The sequence below is a fragment of the Pseudochaenichthys georgianus genome, chromosome 11 (genome assembly GCF_902827115.2).
Source record: "Pseudochaenichthys georgianus chromosome 11, fPseGeo1.2, whole genome shotgun sequence".
Lineage (NCBI taxonomy): Eukaryota > Metazoa > Chordata > Actinopteri > Perciformes > Channichthyidae > Pseudochaenichthys > Pseudochaenichthys georgianus.
In genome coordinates, this window is record NC_047513.1 from 24,584,112 (window position 1) to 24,599,288 (window position 15,177).

A 15,177-nucleotide genomic window follows, 5' to 3' on the forward strand; every position below is an offset into this window, starting at 1 on the left:
CGTCACCCCACAGAAACTGGCTGGAAAGCGGGCCCTAAGCGCATGTCCTGCAACACTCTCACTGTATGTCACCAATGTAATGTTTGTAGATCCCTTTATTACATTTATCCTCGCCATCCATAGTCTCTAAATAACTTATTGTCACATATGATATTTAGGCTCGCTGGTCTCATCATACAACGGCAGGCCATGGAAAAAGCACCAGGGGAGGCAGCCATAACCTGTGCCGCACTGAAGGGGGCGCACATGAGCCCACAGGTTCTTGTTGGCTACTGTTATTCTACAACAGAGACGGTAGACGCAAAACAACAAACTAGACTTTTGAAACTAGAGGAAGATAAGGAGGACTTTTACAAAAATGTAATGGAGATTGTTGTCCAGAAGGATAGGCATGGACTTCATCTTCAAGTCAAGGTAAGACCCCAATTGTAATGAAAATGGGATTCTTACTAAGAAAGAACAATCCAATATTTAGATTTTGGGTATCCTTTTGTTGAACAGTCTGTTTAAAATGAATCGAAGCATCAGACTAAAAAAGCTTTTGAAATAACCGAATATTTCGATTACGGTCAAAATATAATATTGTAAAATCTGACTCTGAAAGAGTCAGTGCCTCACCAGCCATGAACCTCAACAGCACGTCAACTGCCATTTAGTAAGGTAAAAACAAAAGGGCAAAATCGCCTCTCAGACGCTCTTCCGTTGACTTTTTTAATAAAGAAAAACAAATGGTCGTAGATACACGGATTCATCTCCCTCCATCATGTTGATTTGAATCCGAAGTTCTGAACATGAGCCCGCCCCGCTCGACATTCTGAACCAATCACAGAGCGATAATGACCTGCCTTCCGTTTCAACCATACGCCTTCCGTTTCCACCATACTCCTTCCATTTCCACTATACTTTCTCTCACACATACATGCATTCTTCTCTTGCATACATACATTGTCTTCAGACATGCATATATTATTTAGAATATTAAATGTAAACATTGAATGAATGAGCATGAGAGCGAAATGTATAAATATGAGCGTTAAAATATATGAATGTGAGAGCAAAATGCATGAATGTGTGAGTGACAATATATGAATGTGCATTGAAATATGATAATATGAGAGCAACATGTATGAATGTGTGAGTGTAAATGTATGTATGTAAAAGGAGAATGTATGTGTGTAAGAGTGAAAATGTATGTTGTTCATGTCTTTTATACATAAACATGTGTCCCCTCTGCGTAAAGATTCTGAAAGTTTCAGGAACCAAGACCATCTCACTTTTTGTCCTGATCCATTTATATAAAAACCTGTCTGAAAATGAGCTGATCAGATTTTGGCCACTTTATGATGTCATAACATTTGTATGGCTTGTGATTATAATGCAATGCTGGAACTCCACACACACACATCACACACACACAACACACACACACCACACCACACACCACACACACACACACACACACAACCACACACCACACACCCACACACACCACACACCACACACACCCACCACTTCAGGGGACATTACATTGACTTACATGCATTTCCTGGAGATGTATCCTCACCTTAACCATAACCAACACATGCCAACCCTAACCTACCTTACCCTAATCCTAAACCTAACCAAGTCTTCACCCTAAAATGAATGATTCCTCCATTTTGTCCCCGTAAGGGAGGCGAGTCCCCACATGTCTATGTACAGATGTAGGTTTCCCACAAGTATAGTAATGCTAGGCCACACACACACCCACACACGCGCCACACACACCCACACACACAACACACACACACACACACACACACACACACCCCCCTTACCAAGGCCCAAGATGGGTGGTGCTCCACCAGTGTCCAAGCGTTGTCGTCCACACAGTGGCTCTTGTAGACCAGGAGCTGGCACACATCTCTGGACGTCATGTCTGCCGGGATCTCCACCACTTTACCGGCCCCATCCTCGCTCCACACCTTCACTATCTGAGAGACAAATGAGGATAACGGTGAGGCTATATGTGAATAAAAAGCATGTGGGTCATATAAGAAAGTCTAAAACAGTCCAAAAAGCACGACATGTCCCGAGCCACATTTGGAAAATTAGAATCCACAGAGAAAACGACAAAATGTAACACATCAACGGGGACATTTACCTCCATAACCAGGTGCTGTGTCCACTCTTAGAAAGAAAAAAAAAAAGTCCTGTTCACATTACTCTATCCCTCCAACATGAGAGCCGCTTAAAAAAAAAAGGAAGATGACGTCCAGGAAAAGGTCTGCCCCTGTGCTCTCAGTTTGTCCACATCTCAACCAACGGACTCACACGCACATCCACCAAACACACATGTAAACCCACAACAACACGTTTTCTGTCACATGCGAGAATATCCACAATGTGAAAAGTAGAAAAAAACACGTATTCACACACGGACAGCGAAGTAACGCTGTGTGTTTACACATGTTGCCGTGTGTCCCTAAAGATGTCACGGCTGGGAGCAGCAAGCGGGTATGATTCAAAGCCAGAGTACCTCCCATTGTTGCGCCATTTTAAACCATTTCTGCAACAAGCGACATTTAAAATCGGGTGTAATTTTCGTCTTCACCGAGTGTGTTGCTGCACAGATAACCACCGACCAGCTGCTTCACACCACTGTATGAGTAGATTCACACACACACACACACGCACACGCACACACACAGAGAGAGATCCCACATGCAACACACACGTAAATATGATCAAATGAACATGAGAAAGTGGCTACAAAAACGCAAAGACGACTAATATCATCTTCCACATATCACAGAGAAGTCGTGTGTGTGTATGTTAGTGCATGTATCCTCACACACCCACATACTCAACATATTCAGTCCACAGCAGGGATCCTGCGGCCCTGCACTTCACACAAAACCACCAGGGAACAACTGTTGAAATTGACATGAAACAAGACACAAAGCTTAGTGATGGGCGAGGGCCGGAGGGGAAAGGGGGGAAGGGGGATGTACGGAAAAAATTAAATCGAACAATGGTAGCACGAAGTGGAAACGCACAAAACAGCACACAAAAAAGAGAAGAAACGACAGCAGCGATGCCTCGAAATGACACTTAACACCAGCGCGGCGTCGCGAAGACAGAGTCTGAATTAACCAGAACAACGTCACAGCGCTCTGCAAAGCCCGAAGACTCCCTCCTCTCTGCACTCACGCCCCCGTTATAAAAAAGTGATTTCATGACCGCCTGAGTTTTTGTTTGAAGAAAGTTTTAGAAACACTGAGAGGGGAAGAAAAAGCTCCTCATCGCTGCAAAACTGATACGCCTACACCACACACACACTCACAGCTTCCCTGGCAGACATCCGGAAAGAAGGAACACACACCACACACACACACACAACACACACACACAAACACACACACACAGAAGTCTCTTACCTCCACAGCCTGAAAGAGGCAACAGTCTGGAGAGCAGGATGGCATTTTCACACGAGACGCTCTCCAGTGACACAGAGAGACGAGAGAGAGAGGGAGAGGAGTGAAGAAGAGGAGGAAGAGGGAGGAGGAGGAGGAGGAGGGGATGAAAGGAAGTCAGGAAGAGAGGGAGGGAGGGACAGATTGGCAAAGAGAGAGGTAAGAGGGAAGAAGAGGGGGGGAGGAGGAAGTGACAGAGGAAGACTGAAAGAGAGACAGAGCGAAAGAGAGTCAGCCTGCCCCTTCTTCTCGTGCTGGGCAGCAGAAAGCCTGAGATGCGAGGAGTGGTATGAGCCGCCGTTCCTCTCCTCCCTCCCTCCCTCCCTCGCTTCCTCCTCCTCCTGCTTCCTCCCCCTCCTCCTCACACTGGATTAACCCAGTGTGGGATTTTTTAAAACGGTGAGCTTCTACCTGTCACATACTTTACACTCTTATCTTCAGAGCGGCGTTCAAATCCTCCATCGCTCCCGAAAAAAGATCATCGCCAGCTCCTTTTACCGACCCAAAAGTAACAGTCCCTCTCCCTAAAACACGCCCACACACACACGCACGCATGCACACACCCACACACACACACGGATAGAGGGAAACAAGCTCAAACTACTAAGCCAATCACTGAAAACACATACATCTCTTATTCTAATGCATCCAATGACATTTTCTTTGAGCTGCCCAACGGTTTTAATTTTCTACCCCCTTCTCTTATCCTCCTCCTCCTCCTCCTCCTCCTTCTTCTCCTCCTCCTCCTCCTCCTCCTACTCAGATGTATGTGAAATACTATACGAGAGTGTTAGGACCAGGGCAACATGTGTTACGCACTCTGGCGTCTTCGAGGTTTTGCAAAGCTGAAAAAACGGTGGGGTGATTCGACCTGAAGCCGTAAGGGATCACGTGTCGGGCGTTTGGGCTTTACTGAGGGGGTCAAGGGAGGGGTAGGGAGGAAGGGAGGGAGGGAGGGGGGGAGGTGGTTGCTCAGCAAATCTGCACTGCCAAAAGAGGGAGATATAGAGGGAGGGAGATAAAGAAAAAGAAGGGAGGGAGGAATAGAGAAAGAGCTATGGAAGAATGTCAGTAATGCAATCCTGAGTCATAATAAGGCTCATGTGTAGCGAGCAGGCCAACCCAGCTGGCCCCTAATACAGTGTGCATGGAGACTGTGAGCCACACACACACACACACACACACACACACACACACACACACACACACACACACACACACACACACACACACACACACACACACACACACACACACACACACACACACACACACACAATTCTGAAAGCAGCTCCAGTAAAGGTTTTCTTTTTTGATTATACTCCTCAACTTTTGCCTCCAGTATAACGATGCCGTTTCGCGACCATTTGGGTTGTAGCATAACTCTGTGTGTGTGTGTGTGTGTGTGTGTGTGTGTGTGTGTGTGTGTGTGTGTGTGTGTGTGTGTGTGTGTGTGTGTGTGTGTGTGTGTGTGTGTGTGTGTATAATGCTTGTTCCTGTGTGAGATGAGCACATGTGAAAGGAGGGTGGGAGCAGGGGGAGATAACAGGCTCACTTTCCTTCCATTTATTCTCCCATTTCTTTCCAATTTCCATAATTTTTCATACTTTCCGACAATTGTTCGTACACTCAAGGTCCTCCCTTTTTTTCTTCCAGGTTTTATCTTTATATGACGAAATGTTACTCACCTTGGCTAGGTCCCCCCCCCCCACCTCCTCTGTTTCCCCTCCCCCACTTTCCTATTTTTTCTTCTCCACCAGAAAAAGCGGGTGAGGGGTGGAAATGTACCGGGTTATTGGACTCCATACTGCTTAGCTTAGAGCGACACACACACACACACACACACACACACACACACACACACACACACACACACACACACACACACACACACACACACACACACACACACACACACACACACACACGCACGTAAATAGGGCTCGGAGCTGCAGCATATTGGATTGAAAGGTCATGGAAAGACACCTGCATGCATGCCTATAAACAAAGACATACACACACGAGAAGCACAGTATGTACGGGGTCGGAGGTCAAACACAATAATCTGCGGCAGGGTCAGGCCCACTTGACCAAGAGGTTTAAACTGTCAAACTCCACCCATGAGTACAACAAATCCTTTTATCTCTCATCAAAGATGGCAGAAAACATGCATTATTGTACTCATGGGTGGAGTTTGACAAAGGATTACTCAAAAAGTACACAGTAAAAGTACTTGATTTTACTTGTGGTACTAGTCCAAGTAGTACCGAGTCCAACACTGTTGAACCAACAGTGTCACCTTTATTGAGAACTTGTGGTAACAAATATGTGTATCGATCATCACATATAGCAGGGGAAAAAATGAAGAGCTGCTGATTTGAAAAAAAACTCGAGACGGCTGAGGTGACCGTAGTGCAGAACCGCTGTATAGTTTAAATGGGCGGTGGTGGCGAAGTCCATAGGGACTTGGCTTGGCAACTGGAAGGTCACCAGTTCAAGTCCCGGAAAGACCAAGTGCTACCGAGGTGTCCCTGAGCAAGGCACCGTTCCCTACACTGCTGCCCGGGCGCCGTACGTAATGGCTGCCCACTGCTCCTAACACTAGGATGGGTCAAATGCAGAGAAACCGTTTCGTTACATGGTAGCTGTAGCTACTGTGTAATGACAATAAGTTGAATCTTTTTTTTTTGTTTTTTTTAAATCTCCTAACAATGTTGTCCATTTTAGACACAGGCTTATCATATTTACAGCCCTTAATAACATTCATTTTCTGGGCTCAATGTGTGTCTTGGCCGTGTTCTTTGTGATCGCTAAATTCCCCTTATTTATAATATCAGCGCTCCAAGCAAAGCGAGTGCTTTTTGTTTTGAAATCACTTCCGCGAGTTTCGCGAACCCTCCCCCCTCCCTACAATGACCATTAGACCATTTAGCAGCGACATGCAGTCAGGGGAGGCAGAGCCTCACCTGTCATACTCCAATGTAACGGAAAAACAACTAAAGAAAAACTAAATAGTAATAATAATAAAATGTCTCCACTGATCTGTGTTGTAAATGTGATTTATGTATGATTCCAATCGCTTTTTATAGTCAAAATCAGCACATTTGCCGAGCTCCGCCGTAGCGATGAGAAGTGAGGCAGGGACGAGCTCTGCCTCTCGTAAACCCATGAGGTGAGGCACAGATGAGCTCTGCCTCACCTCAGAATGCGTCACCCCACAGAAACTGGCTGGAAAGCGGGCCCTAAGCGCATGTCTGCACCATCTCACTGTATGTCACCAATGTAATGTTTGTAGATCCCTTTATTACATTTATCCTCGCCATCCATAGTCTCTAAATAACTTATTTCACATATGATATTTAGGCTCGCTGGTCTCATCATACAACGGCAGGCAATGAAAAAAGCACCAGGGGAGGCAGCCATAACCTGTGCCGCACTGAAGGGGGCGCACATGAGCCCACAGGTTCTTGTTGCTACTGTTATTCTACACAGAGACGGTAGACGCAAACAACAAACTAGACTTTTGAAACTAGAGGAAGATAAGGAGGACTTTTACAAAAATGTAATGGAGATTGTTGTCCAGAAGGATAGCATGGACTTCATCTTCAAGTCAAGGTAAGACCCCAATTGTAATGAAAATGGGATCTTACTAAGAAAGAACAATCCAATATTTAGATTTTGGGTATCCTTTTGTTGAACAGTCTGTTTAAAATGAATCGAAGCATCAGACTAAAAAAGCTTTTGAAAATAACCGAATATTTCGATTACGGTCAAAATATAATATTTGTAAATCTGACTCTGAAAGAGTCAGTGCCTCACCAGCCATGAACCTCACCGCACGTCACTGCCATTTAGTAAGGTAAAAAGCAAAAGGGCAAAATCGCCTCTCAGACGCTCTTCCGTTGACTTTTTTAATAAAGAAAAACAAATGGTCCGTAGATACACGGATTCATCTCCCTCCATCATGTTGATTTGAATCCGAAGTTCTGAACATGAGCCCGCCCCGCTCGACATTCTGAACCAATCACAGAGCGATAATGACCTGCCTTCCGTTTCAACCATACTCCTTCCGTTTCCACCATACTCCTTCCGTTTCCACTATACTTTCTCTCACACATACATGCATTCGTCTCTTGCATACATACATTGTCTTCAGACATGCATATATTATTTATAATATTAAATGTAAACATTGAATGAATGTGCATGAGAGCAAAATGTATAAATATGAGCATTAAAATATATGAGTATGAGAACAAAATGCATGAATGTGTGAGTGACAATATATGAATGTGTGCATTGAAATATGATAATATGAGAGCAACATGTATGAATGTGTGAGTGTAAATGTATGTATGTAAAAGGAGAATGTATGTGTGTAAGAGTGAAAATGTATGTTGTTCATGTCTTTTATACATAAACATGTGTCCCCTCTGCGTAAAGAGATTCTGAAAGTTTCAGGAACCAAGACCATCTCACTTTTTGTCCTGATCCATTTATATAAAAACCTGTCTGAAAATGAGCTGATCAGATTTTGGCCACTTTATGATGTCATAACATTTGTATGGCTTGTGATTATAATGCAATGCTGGAACTCCTGATACCAGCAGCTAGCAACTGTCTGTCTGGTGGAGGCCTCCCTTGTAGACTAACACACACATCAGCAACGTCCGCATCTGCATGCTGGTCGGCGGTCACTTCCCACCCTGGTCTATTTCAGCATGGGTTCGTCTTTCATGTCTGTGAGTGATCGGGTTTCAGGCCAGACAGAGCTGATTAGCTCTGCAGACAGGCCAAACTCAATTTCACCTCACTGGAGTGCCACCACAAAGCCTCACTGAGTGGCTCACCTCCCCACCTCCTCACGACCCAACACTGTCTCTCTCAAACACACACACAGATACATGTGTACACAGTCAGACAGAAAGCCTACAACTGATTCCCAGTTTAACTGCAAAAGTCATTGGTCATCATAGTGCAATCTATCAACATAAACAAGATAAATCACATTTATCCTGGCGGATATTACAATGAAAGTAGCATTTTCATATACAGGATTCATTATCATTGATCCTATTGGAGAAAGTCCTAAGTAATAAAGGATGTCTAACTTCCTCTTCAATATGTTTTGTCCAAGTCAAAATCCTAATTTAAAGTGGTCTCATCAGTCTTGCAATTAAATACAAAAATTAAGAATGTCTGGCTCTCAAACTGTGAGAAGTAGAGTTAACATGAACATTGTTCACTGATTATCCTTTTCTGGTTGCATTTTGATTTGTTTTAAAAACTGAAACTAGCTTAACATTTTAGTTTGACAGTTTTGACACCACATGTAATCCTCAGACAGTGCATTCAAACATTATGAGTGAGCGAGCATGTGTGTGTGAGCATGTGAGCGTGTACACACACACACACACACACCTGATCTGATGCAGTGGGTCAGCAGACCATTGCGTGCAGAACTTCATCAGCTGACCACAGACAGAGGGGGGGTATGAGTCCTAAACACTGTGTGACTCGTTTTTATAACACTGCAAGAGCATATATTCTGTAGGAATGGATTTATAAAAGCAATACGCGACAACTTTAACCCGCATTATACATAGTACAGTCAAATCAAAACCACTTTGACCAATCTAATAGGCCGACATTTCTGTCCCTAAACTCACCCAAAATGATCAGACTGTAATTTCTTGTTCAATTTCACAATATTTCAATGACCTCACACTGAAAACAAACCCTGAGAAACTGACTCTTTCACATCCCTTTTTTTCATTAAAACCCATTTTTCTCTCTTGTCTTTTCCACAGGGAGTTCAGAGGTCAGGGTCATTTTAAGAGCAGTGAGCTGGAAGAGGTTCAGGGTCTTGCTCAAAGCTACTTCGGGGTGGATGCTCGCCAACACGGGGGGCTTGAACCCGAGCCTTTTGCTTCGGACCTTCCTTCCATCTCTGATGTTCGCTATGCCGCGTCTTTGGCCCCAAATGAAAGCAGCCGTTGCGATACAGCCGCAGTCACCACGCCAAAGCAAATCCATTCCCCAAGCGATGACACACAGGACCTGACAAAATCCTTGCGAAAGCCATGGTTACATGACTGAACTGTATGGTGCAAGATGGCTACAACTTGCGTGGGAAAGCTATCAGAATTCAGTCAGACAACCGAATAAGATATGGCATTAGCAGCTACAAGACCCCATGTAAAGAAGCAAATGAGATATCCATTGCGCTGATTATTCTGATAAGAATGCATCATCATGCTATATCTGTCCATGATGTCCTGAGAACAAATCCATTTATAATACCAAACACAACGCAGGCCATAAACCTGTCAGGTCACGCACATACAACATTTGAATGGCTCATGATATAAGCTGAGAGAAAGACTGAAGCTTAGTGAAGAATGTCCAGATTCCATCTCTGCAGCTGGAGGGAGAGAGATCCTATGATAAAACCATGCCAATGCAAATACGATGCAACTATGTCTGTAGACCAACGCACTGCAAGTCTGCATTGTTGTATAAGCAAGTCGTCCTCAGTGCTCTTCAGACAACATTACTGACCTGCATATGCATCCACGTCTTCACATCCTTCACTAGCCTTTCTGTAAGCTATCATATGACATTACACAAGATAGCATGCAAACAGGGGCCCTGATGTCTAGAGCTGAAGTCATGGTCGCTGATCTTGCTGAACCTAAGTGATTTGATCGGCCAAGGTTTCATTAAATCAGCCGAAGACTGGACATAGCATTAGAAAGGATTAAAGTAGACCATGGTTCCACACACATCTAGCAAAAGGAGGTCATTTAATACTGGGGCTGGTTTAGGAAGATGTGTCACATTCATGAAAACATTGTTAAATGAAAGGACACACATCAAGCGGAGACCTTCGCCAAGGCCAAATGCCATATTGCGCAATTTTAACGAAATAAGAAAAATAACGTTGTCCCATGATTCCGATCTGCTCCAAAATGTAATGAGCTATTCCTCGACACACCCTTCCACCAAGTTCTAGGAAAATACAGCCAGTAATCTTTCTTGGTATCTTTTTGTCAAACAATGGAAAAACATATTGAAAACAATAACCTTGCAATGCCAACAAGGCCACCCCTAGAACATGCCACTACACTTATTCCATGTGGCATTTTAAGTGTTAAAGGTCACCTATTATGCAAAATCCACTTTTTCCTGTCTTTTCTACATAAACATGTGTCCCTTCTCAAGAGATTCAGAAAGTTTCAGGAAAAAAGATCCGCTCACTTTTTGTCCTGATCTATTTATATAAAAACCCTTCTGAAAATGAGCTGATCAGATTTTGGCCACTTTATGATGTCACAACGATTTGTTTGGCTTGTGTAACCATCAGCCAATCACCAACCAAGTAGTGTCTCTACTGGGACATGTCTCCATACTTTAATGTTAAAAAAGCTCTTAATTTTTCTCATACTGCCTGTGCTGCAGCACCTCTTTTCACCCTCTGTCTGAAACCAGAGCCCAGTCTGCTCTGATTGGTTAGCTGGCTGGCTCTGTTGTGATAACGGCTAAAATATAAATATGTCCCGTCTCGAAGTAAACAAAGGTGTCGAATGGGTTTTAGGTCGGGGGGGTGCTTCGGAGAAACTCCCTCGTGGAGCTCGGGGATTGTTGTCTTTGCAGACAACCTATAAATCACACTACAGGAAAAGGGAAACCCCCCAAAAGTATAATAGGGCCTCTTTAATGATAATGAAGATGTTTCCTTACAATGGGGTTTTTCGTTTCCCATGATCCAAATCACCTCCAGCTACATGTTTATCAGTTTCCCAGACACCTCCTCTGCTTGTTCAGATGAAATGTTTTTCTCCTTTGCTGACGATGATAAACACGATGGAGTTTTGGAAGGGATTTTTTTTCCATGTGATTTGACTCCTTCCAGCAAGCGTTTTATCGCCGTTTGTGCTGGAAGAATGCAACCATCTTCCTGTTTTTGTGCCATTAAGCAGTCCTGAAGAATGTCCTGCCTCCTCCAACCTGGTGACATGCTATGACAAATGATGCAGTAAAGTAGAAGCAAAATGCTGCCATACCTCTGAGCCATAAACTTATCATTTGAGATGTATAGCTGAAGTGAGTCATTGATGTCAAATGCAAAATGTACTGGATATAATGGAGGCAAATCAGCTTTAAAAACATACCAAACTGCGTCTAAATACACTAGTTAACACAAAAAATAGATGTATTTCTTCTCTAAAGCAAGTTCTCCAATTGGATACATAAGACTACAGTTAAATGTACTAAACTGGACAAAAGGAAGATCAGAAAGACACATGATGCAACATCTAGTCAACTCTTACACTCTCAAACACACACAAAAGATCTTTTGTACAAACTGCAATCTTGCTCTCTGACTCCAGACCTCGTGAGATCATGTCAACTTAATGCATTAAAATAATGCTCTGGCTTATCACAGTGTGAACTGAATAATGCCATCTGTGCATAAGAGCTGCAAGGACTAGTCGACGATTAGATGGTTAACAGAAACAATATCGCAAACTATTTTGATGATCGTAAGCAATTATTTATGCTAAAATGGGAAGAAATACAAATTTAAGCTGCTGCAAAACGAAGTATCTTTGGATTTGGCTGCCGTTTGGGTGTTTTCTGCTGTTAGTTAACAATAATAAAAGTAAGTAGCAGACCTTCTCTCCATGTTTCTATGTGTGTGTGTGTGTGTGTGTGTGTGTGTGTGTGTGTGTGTGTGTGTGTGTGTGGTGTGTGGTGTGTGTGTGTGTGTGTGTGTGTGTGTGTGTGTGTGTGTGTGTGTGAGTGCGCAAAAAAGGGTGAGCATCTAAAATAACTTTTTGTTTAGGGTGGGTATCCTGAAAACGTCTTGGAGAGGGATGGAACATTCCTGGGACAGGAGGATCTACAGGGGGAAGGAAGGGGAAGGCACACACACGCACACACACATACAGAAAGAGACGTTAGGAGCCAAGGTTGAAGCGTGTGAACCGGAAATGGGCGCCCGTCTTGCCAGAGACGGCAGACGAGTTCAGGAGGTTCAGAGAGATCCGACCTGCAGACGTTCCCATCCGTATTCCCAGCTCCGCTACGGAAGTCTGCAGCATCCTGGAGACATGGCTCACCTCCGTCCACAGAAAAACATGTCTGTCACTCTGAATGTGTGTGTGCGGGCCTGTGAATGTGATTGATAATGATGTTTCCACAATAACACACACACACAGTCAGATAACCCAGGGTGAGCTGTTGTGTAATAGAAGGAAAGGCGTAACGCAGCCAAAGTCAACACATGCTGTTCTGACCTGAACATAACAGGCTAGTCAGCTGGTTTTCACGCACACGCACACACACACATCCTTTCTTTGGATACAGGTCAAGAAAAGGACAGCTAACACAATCAAGAGGCCAAAACCTACCATGACACTCACAAATTAAGTAGTAGATTACCTTTTTGTTACCTTCAAGAGCAATAAATGGTAGCTTCTAACACAATAGTGCATTATGAATCTAACACTAAACACCTGCCCTGTGTGTGTCTGTGCAGGTGAGAGGGTGTTCTTACGTGGTTGTTGGGGGTCTGTATGGGGCTGAGGACGGGGGAGCCTGCAGGGCTGCAGAGCTCAGGGAAAGGGTTGGGGATGGCGGGCAGGGAGGCTGGACGCAGCCGATGCTCTTCCTGCAGGCACCTGCAGAGGGAGACACACACACTACTGTCATGGCCGGCTGGAGGGAATGAAAACACTGTTCACCTCAGGTCTGTAAGGCGAGTAGACAAATTCTTGTGTGATTTTGACTGTTCTACAGTATTGCAATACTACATGGTACAAGTGTTTGTCTACTGCGTTAAAGTCAAAACTGCTCCATCAGTTGACAGTCTGCTCAAAGACTGTAGAGCAGGGGTCTCCAACCTTTCTCCACCTGAGAGCTACTTTGAAAAAATGAAAGTGCCCAAGAGCTACTTGCATCGCATCGCTTACATTTATTCACATAGCACTCATCAGTTGAATTAAGCTACTATTGTGTGAAATTGCAATACCTAAAGCTTATCTAAAATCTTAACTTCACATCAAGGTCCAAGAAAACGACAATTTCTAACATATTAATATGGACAACATAGTAAGTACATCACTGAAGATTCACATACATGTCCAAGAGAAAAATACAATGTTTTCACTTCTTAGTATGGCCCACATAGTAAATACATCGCCTTAATCACCACCTTGCAAGCATCAATGGCACGTGTAAAATAAGTGCATTCACTCTTTTTTACAGTCAGTGAGATGAATGGCGCTGCATGGAGTCAGTCTACCATACAGGTGTATGCTGGACCCACTTAGGTTCACTAATAGAGTCATTTACATGTTCATCAGTCGGTCTTGTTCTGTATTTTGATTTCATTCATGCCAGAAAAAGCTGCTTCACAAAGGGATGAACCACATAAAGCAGACAGGTTCAGTGCTGCTTGGTGAATGTTCTTATAGTTGTCTGAGTCTACAAGGCTCCAGAAATGTTGTGAGTTTTGCTGAGACTTAAGCTGAACATGATTTTGGAGATTTATAACCTCCATCTCCACAGGATTGACACCGAACAGTGCAGCCATATTTTCTTCTTCTTCGTGTTGACATGAAATTATAAACCATAATTAATCAATTGTATAGGTCTAGCCTCCCTATATCTGTGTGTGACATTTTTCCATCCTCAAAAACAAAAAACTAATACTTCTGCGGTCTAGCTGCAGCTTCAAGCCACGGTCTTCTGTTAAAAAAAGGACACTGAATGTGGCATCACACACATGACTTGAGTCTGAACACAACAGGAGTATTTACAACAGCATTATAAAAACAAAAATAGTGCATGTGGGTGCACACTTACATTCTCTGTCTTACTGTTACATGAATCCCATGAATGTATGAGATTAAGTTAGCTTCATTATATTTCAGTGATTAAGTGAATAATAAAGTTTCTTTCGGGTCACTGTCAGCCTGTCGCTCATTATTTTCAGGAGGGGGCGGGGCTTGGAGGAACGGAGAGGAGACGGTGATCGCGGAAGCTTTCCTCCTGCCTTCACAAACTGTCCACGCGTATTTATCAACTGAAAATAGCAAGAGGACATTCATACTCTGCAATCCAAGACTTGATTAAATCCACCAAAAACCTGACATTACGATAACGAGTGTTTTTCAAAAACACAAATCCCTCCCTGTGTCTCTGAGCCGCAGCGACACGGCCTGATTCAGAGCGGGTCATTCTGCTGTTGGTTCTGACTGGTGCTACTGGAGAAAGCAGACTGCTCCGTGTGTGGTGTCGCCCAGCCGCTGTCACGTCTGTTCCTTGATCTCTGCGTCACCGACCAATTTTATATTCGTGTGACAGAAAGAATTCTAAAATAAAAAAACGTTATTGTCCGGCTGTGGCCGAAAAATCAAGAAGCAACGTTACTACGCTATAATCGATAATCGAGCGACGAGCTACTGAAAAGCTGCCCGCGAGCTACCGGTAGCTCGCGATCGACGTGTTGGAGACCCCTGCTGTAGAGCAACCTTTTAAGAGACTCTATGAATCAGGCGACCACAACAACATATTGAGGCTGGCCAACAACCAATCATCTCTGACCCCAATCATGTCCTGAATAGTGCATTATGAATTGTTGCCATCAAATCGGAGATACAGGGTCCTGTGATTTATTAAAGTTAGATTGAAGCCCTCCTTTGTGAAGCAGTCA

At 43.8% G+C, this 15,177-nt stretch overlaps 1 protein-coding gene across 1 annotated transcript in view; it reads right to left on the minus strand.

The window, feature by feature from the left end:
* Window positions 1-15,177, minus strand: part of LOC117454943 (growth factor receptor-bound protein 10-like) — a 63,578-nt gene that overhangs the window by 25,065 nt on the left and 23,336 nt on the right. Inside the window, exon 4 of the mRNA XM_034094240.1 lies at window positions 13,018-13,141. Coding sequence (XP_033950131.1) covers window positions 13,018-13,141 — 124 coding nt within the window. The remainder of the gene's footprint in view (window positions 1-13,017; window positions 13,142-15,177) is intronic.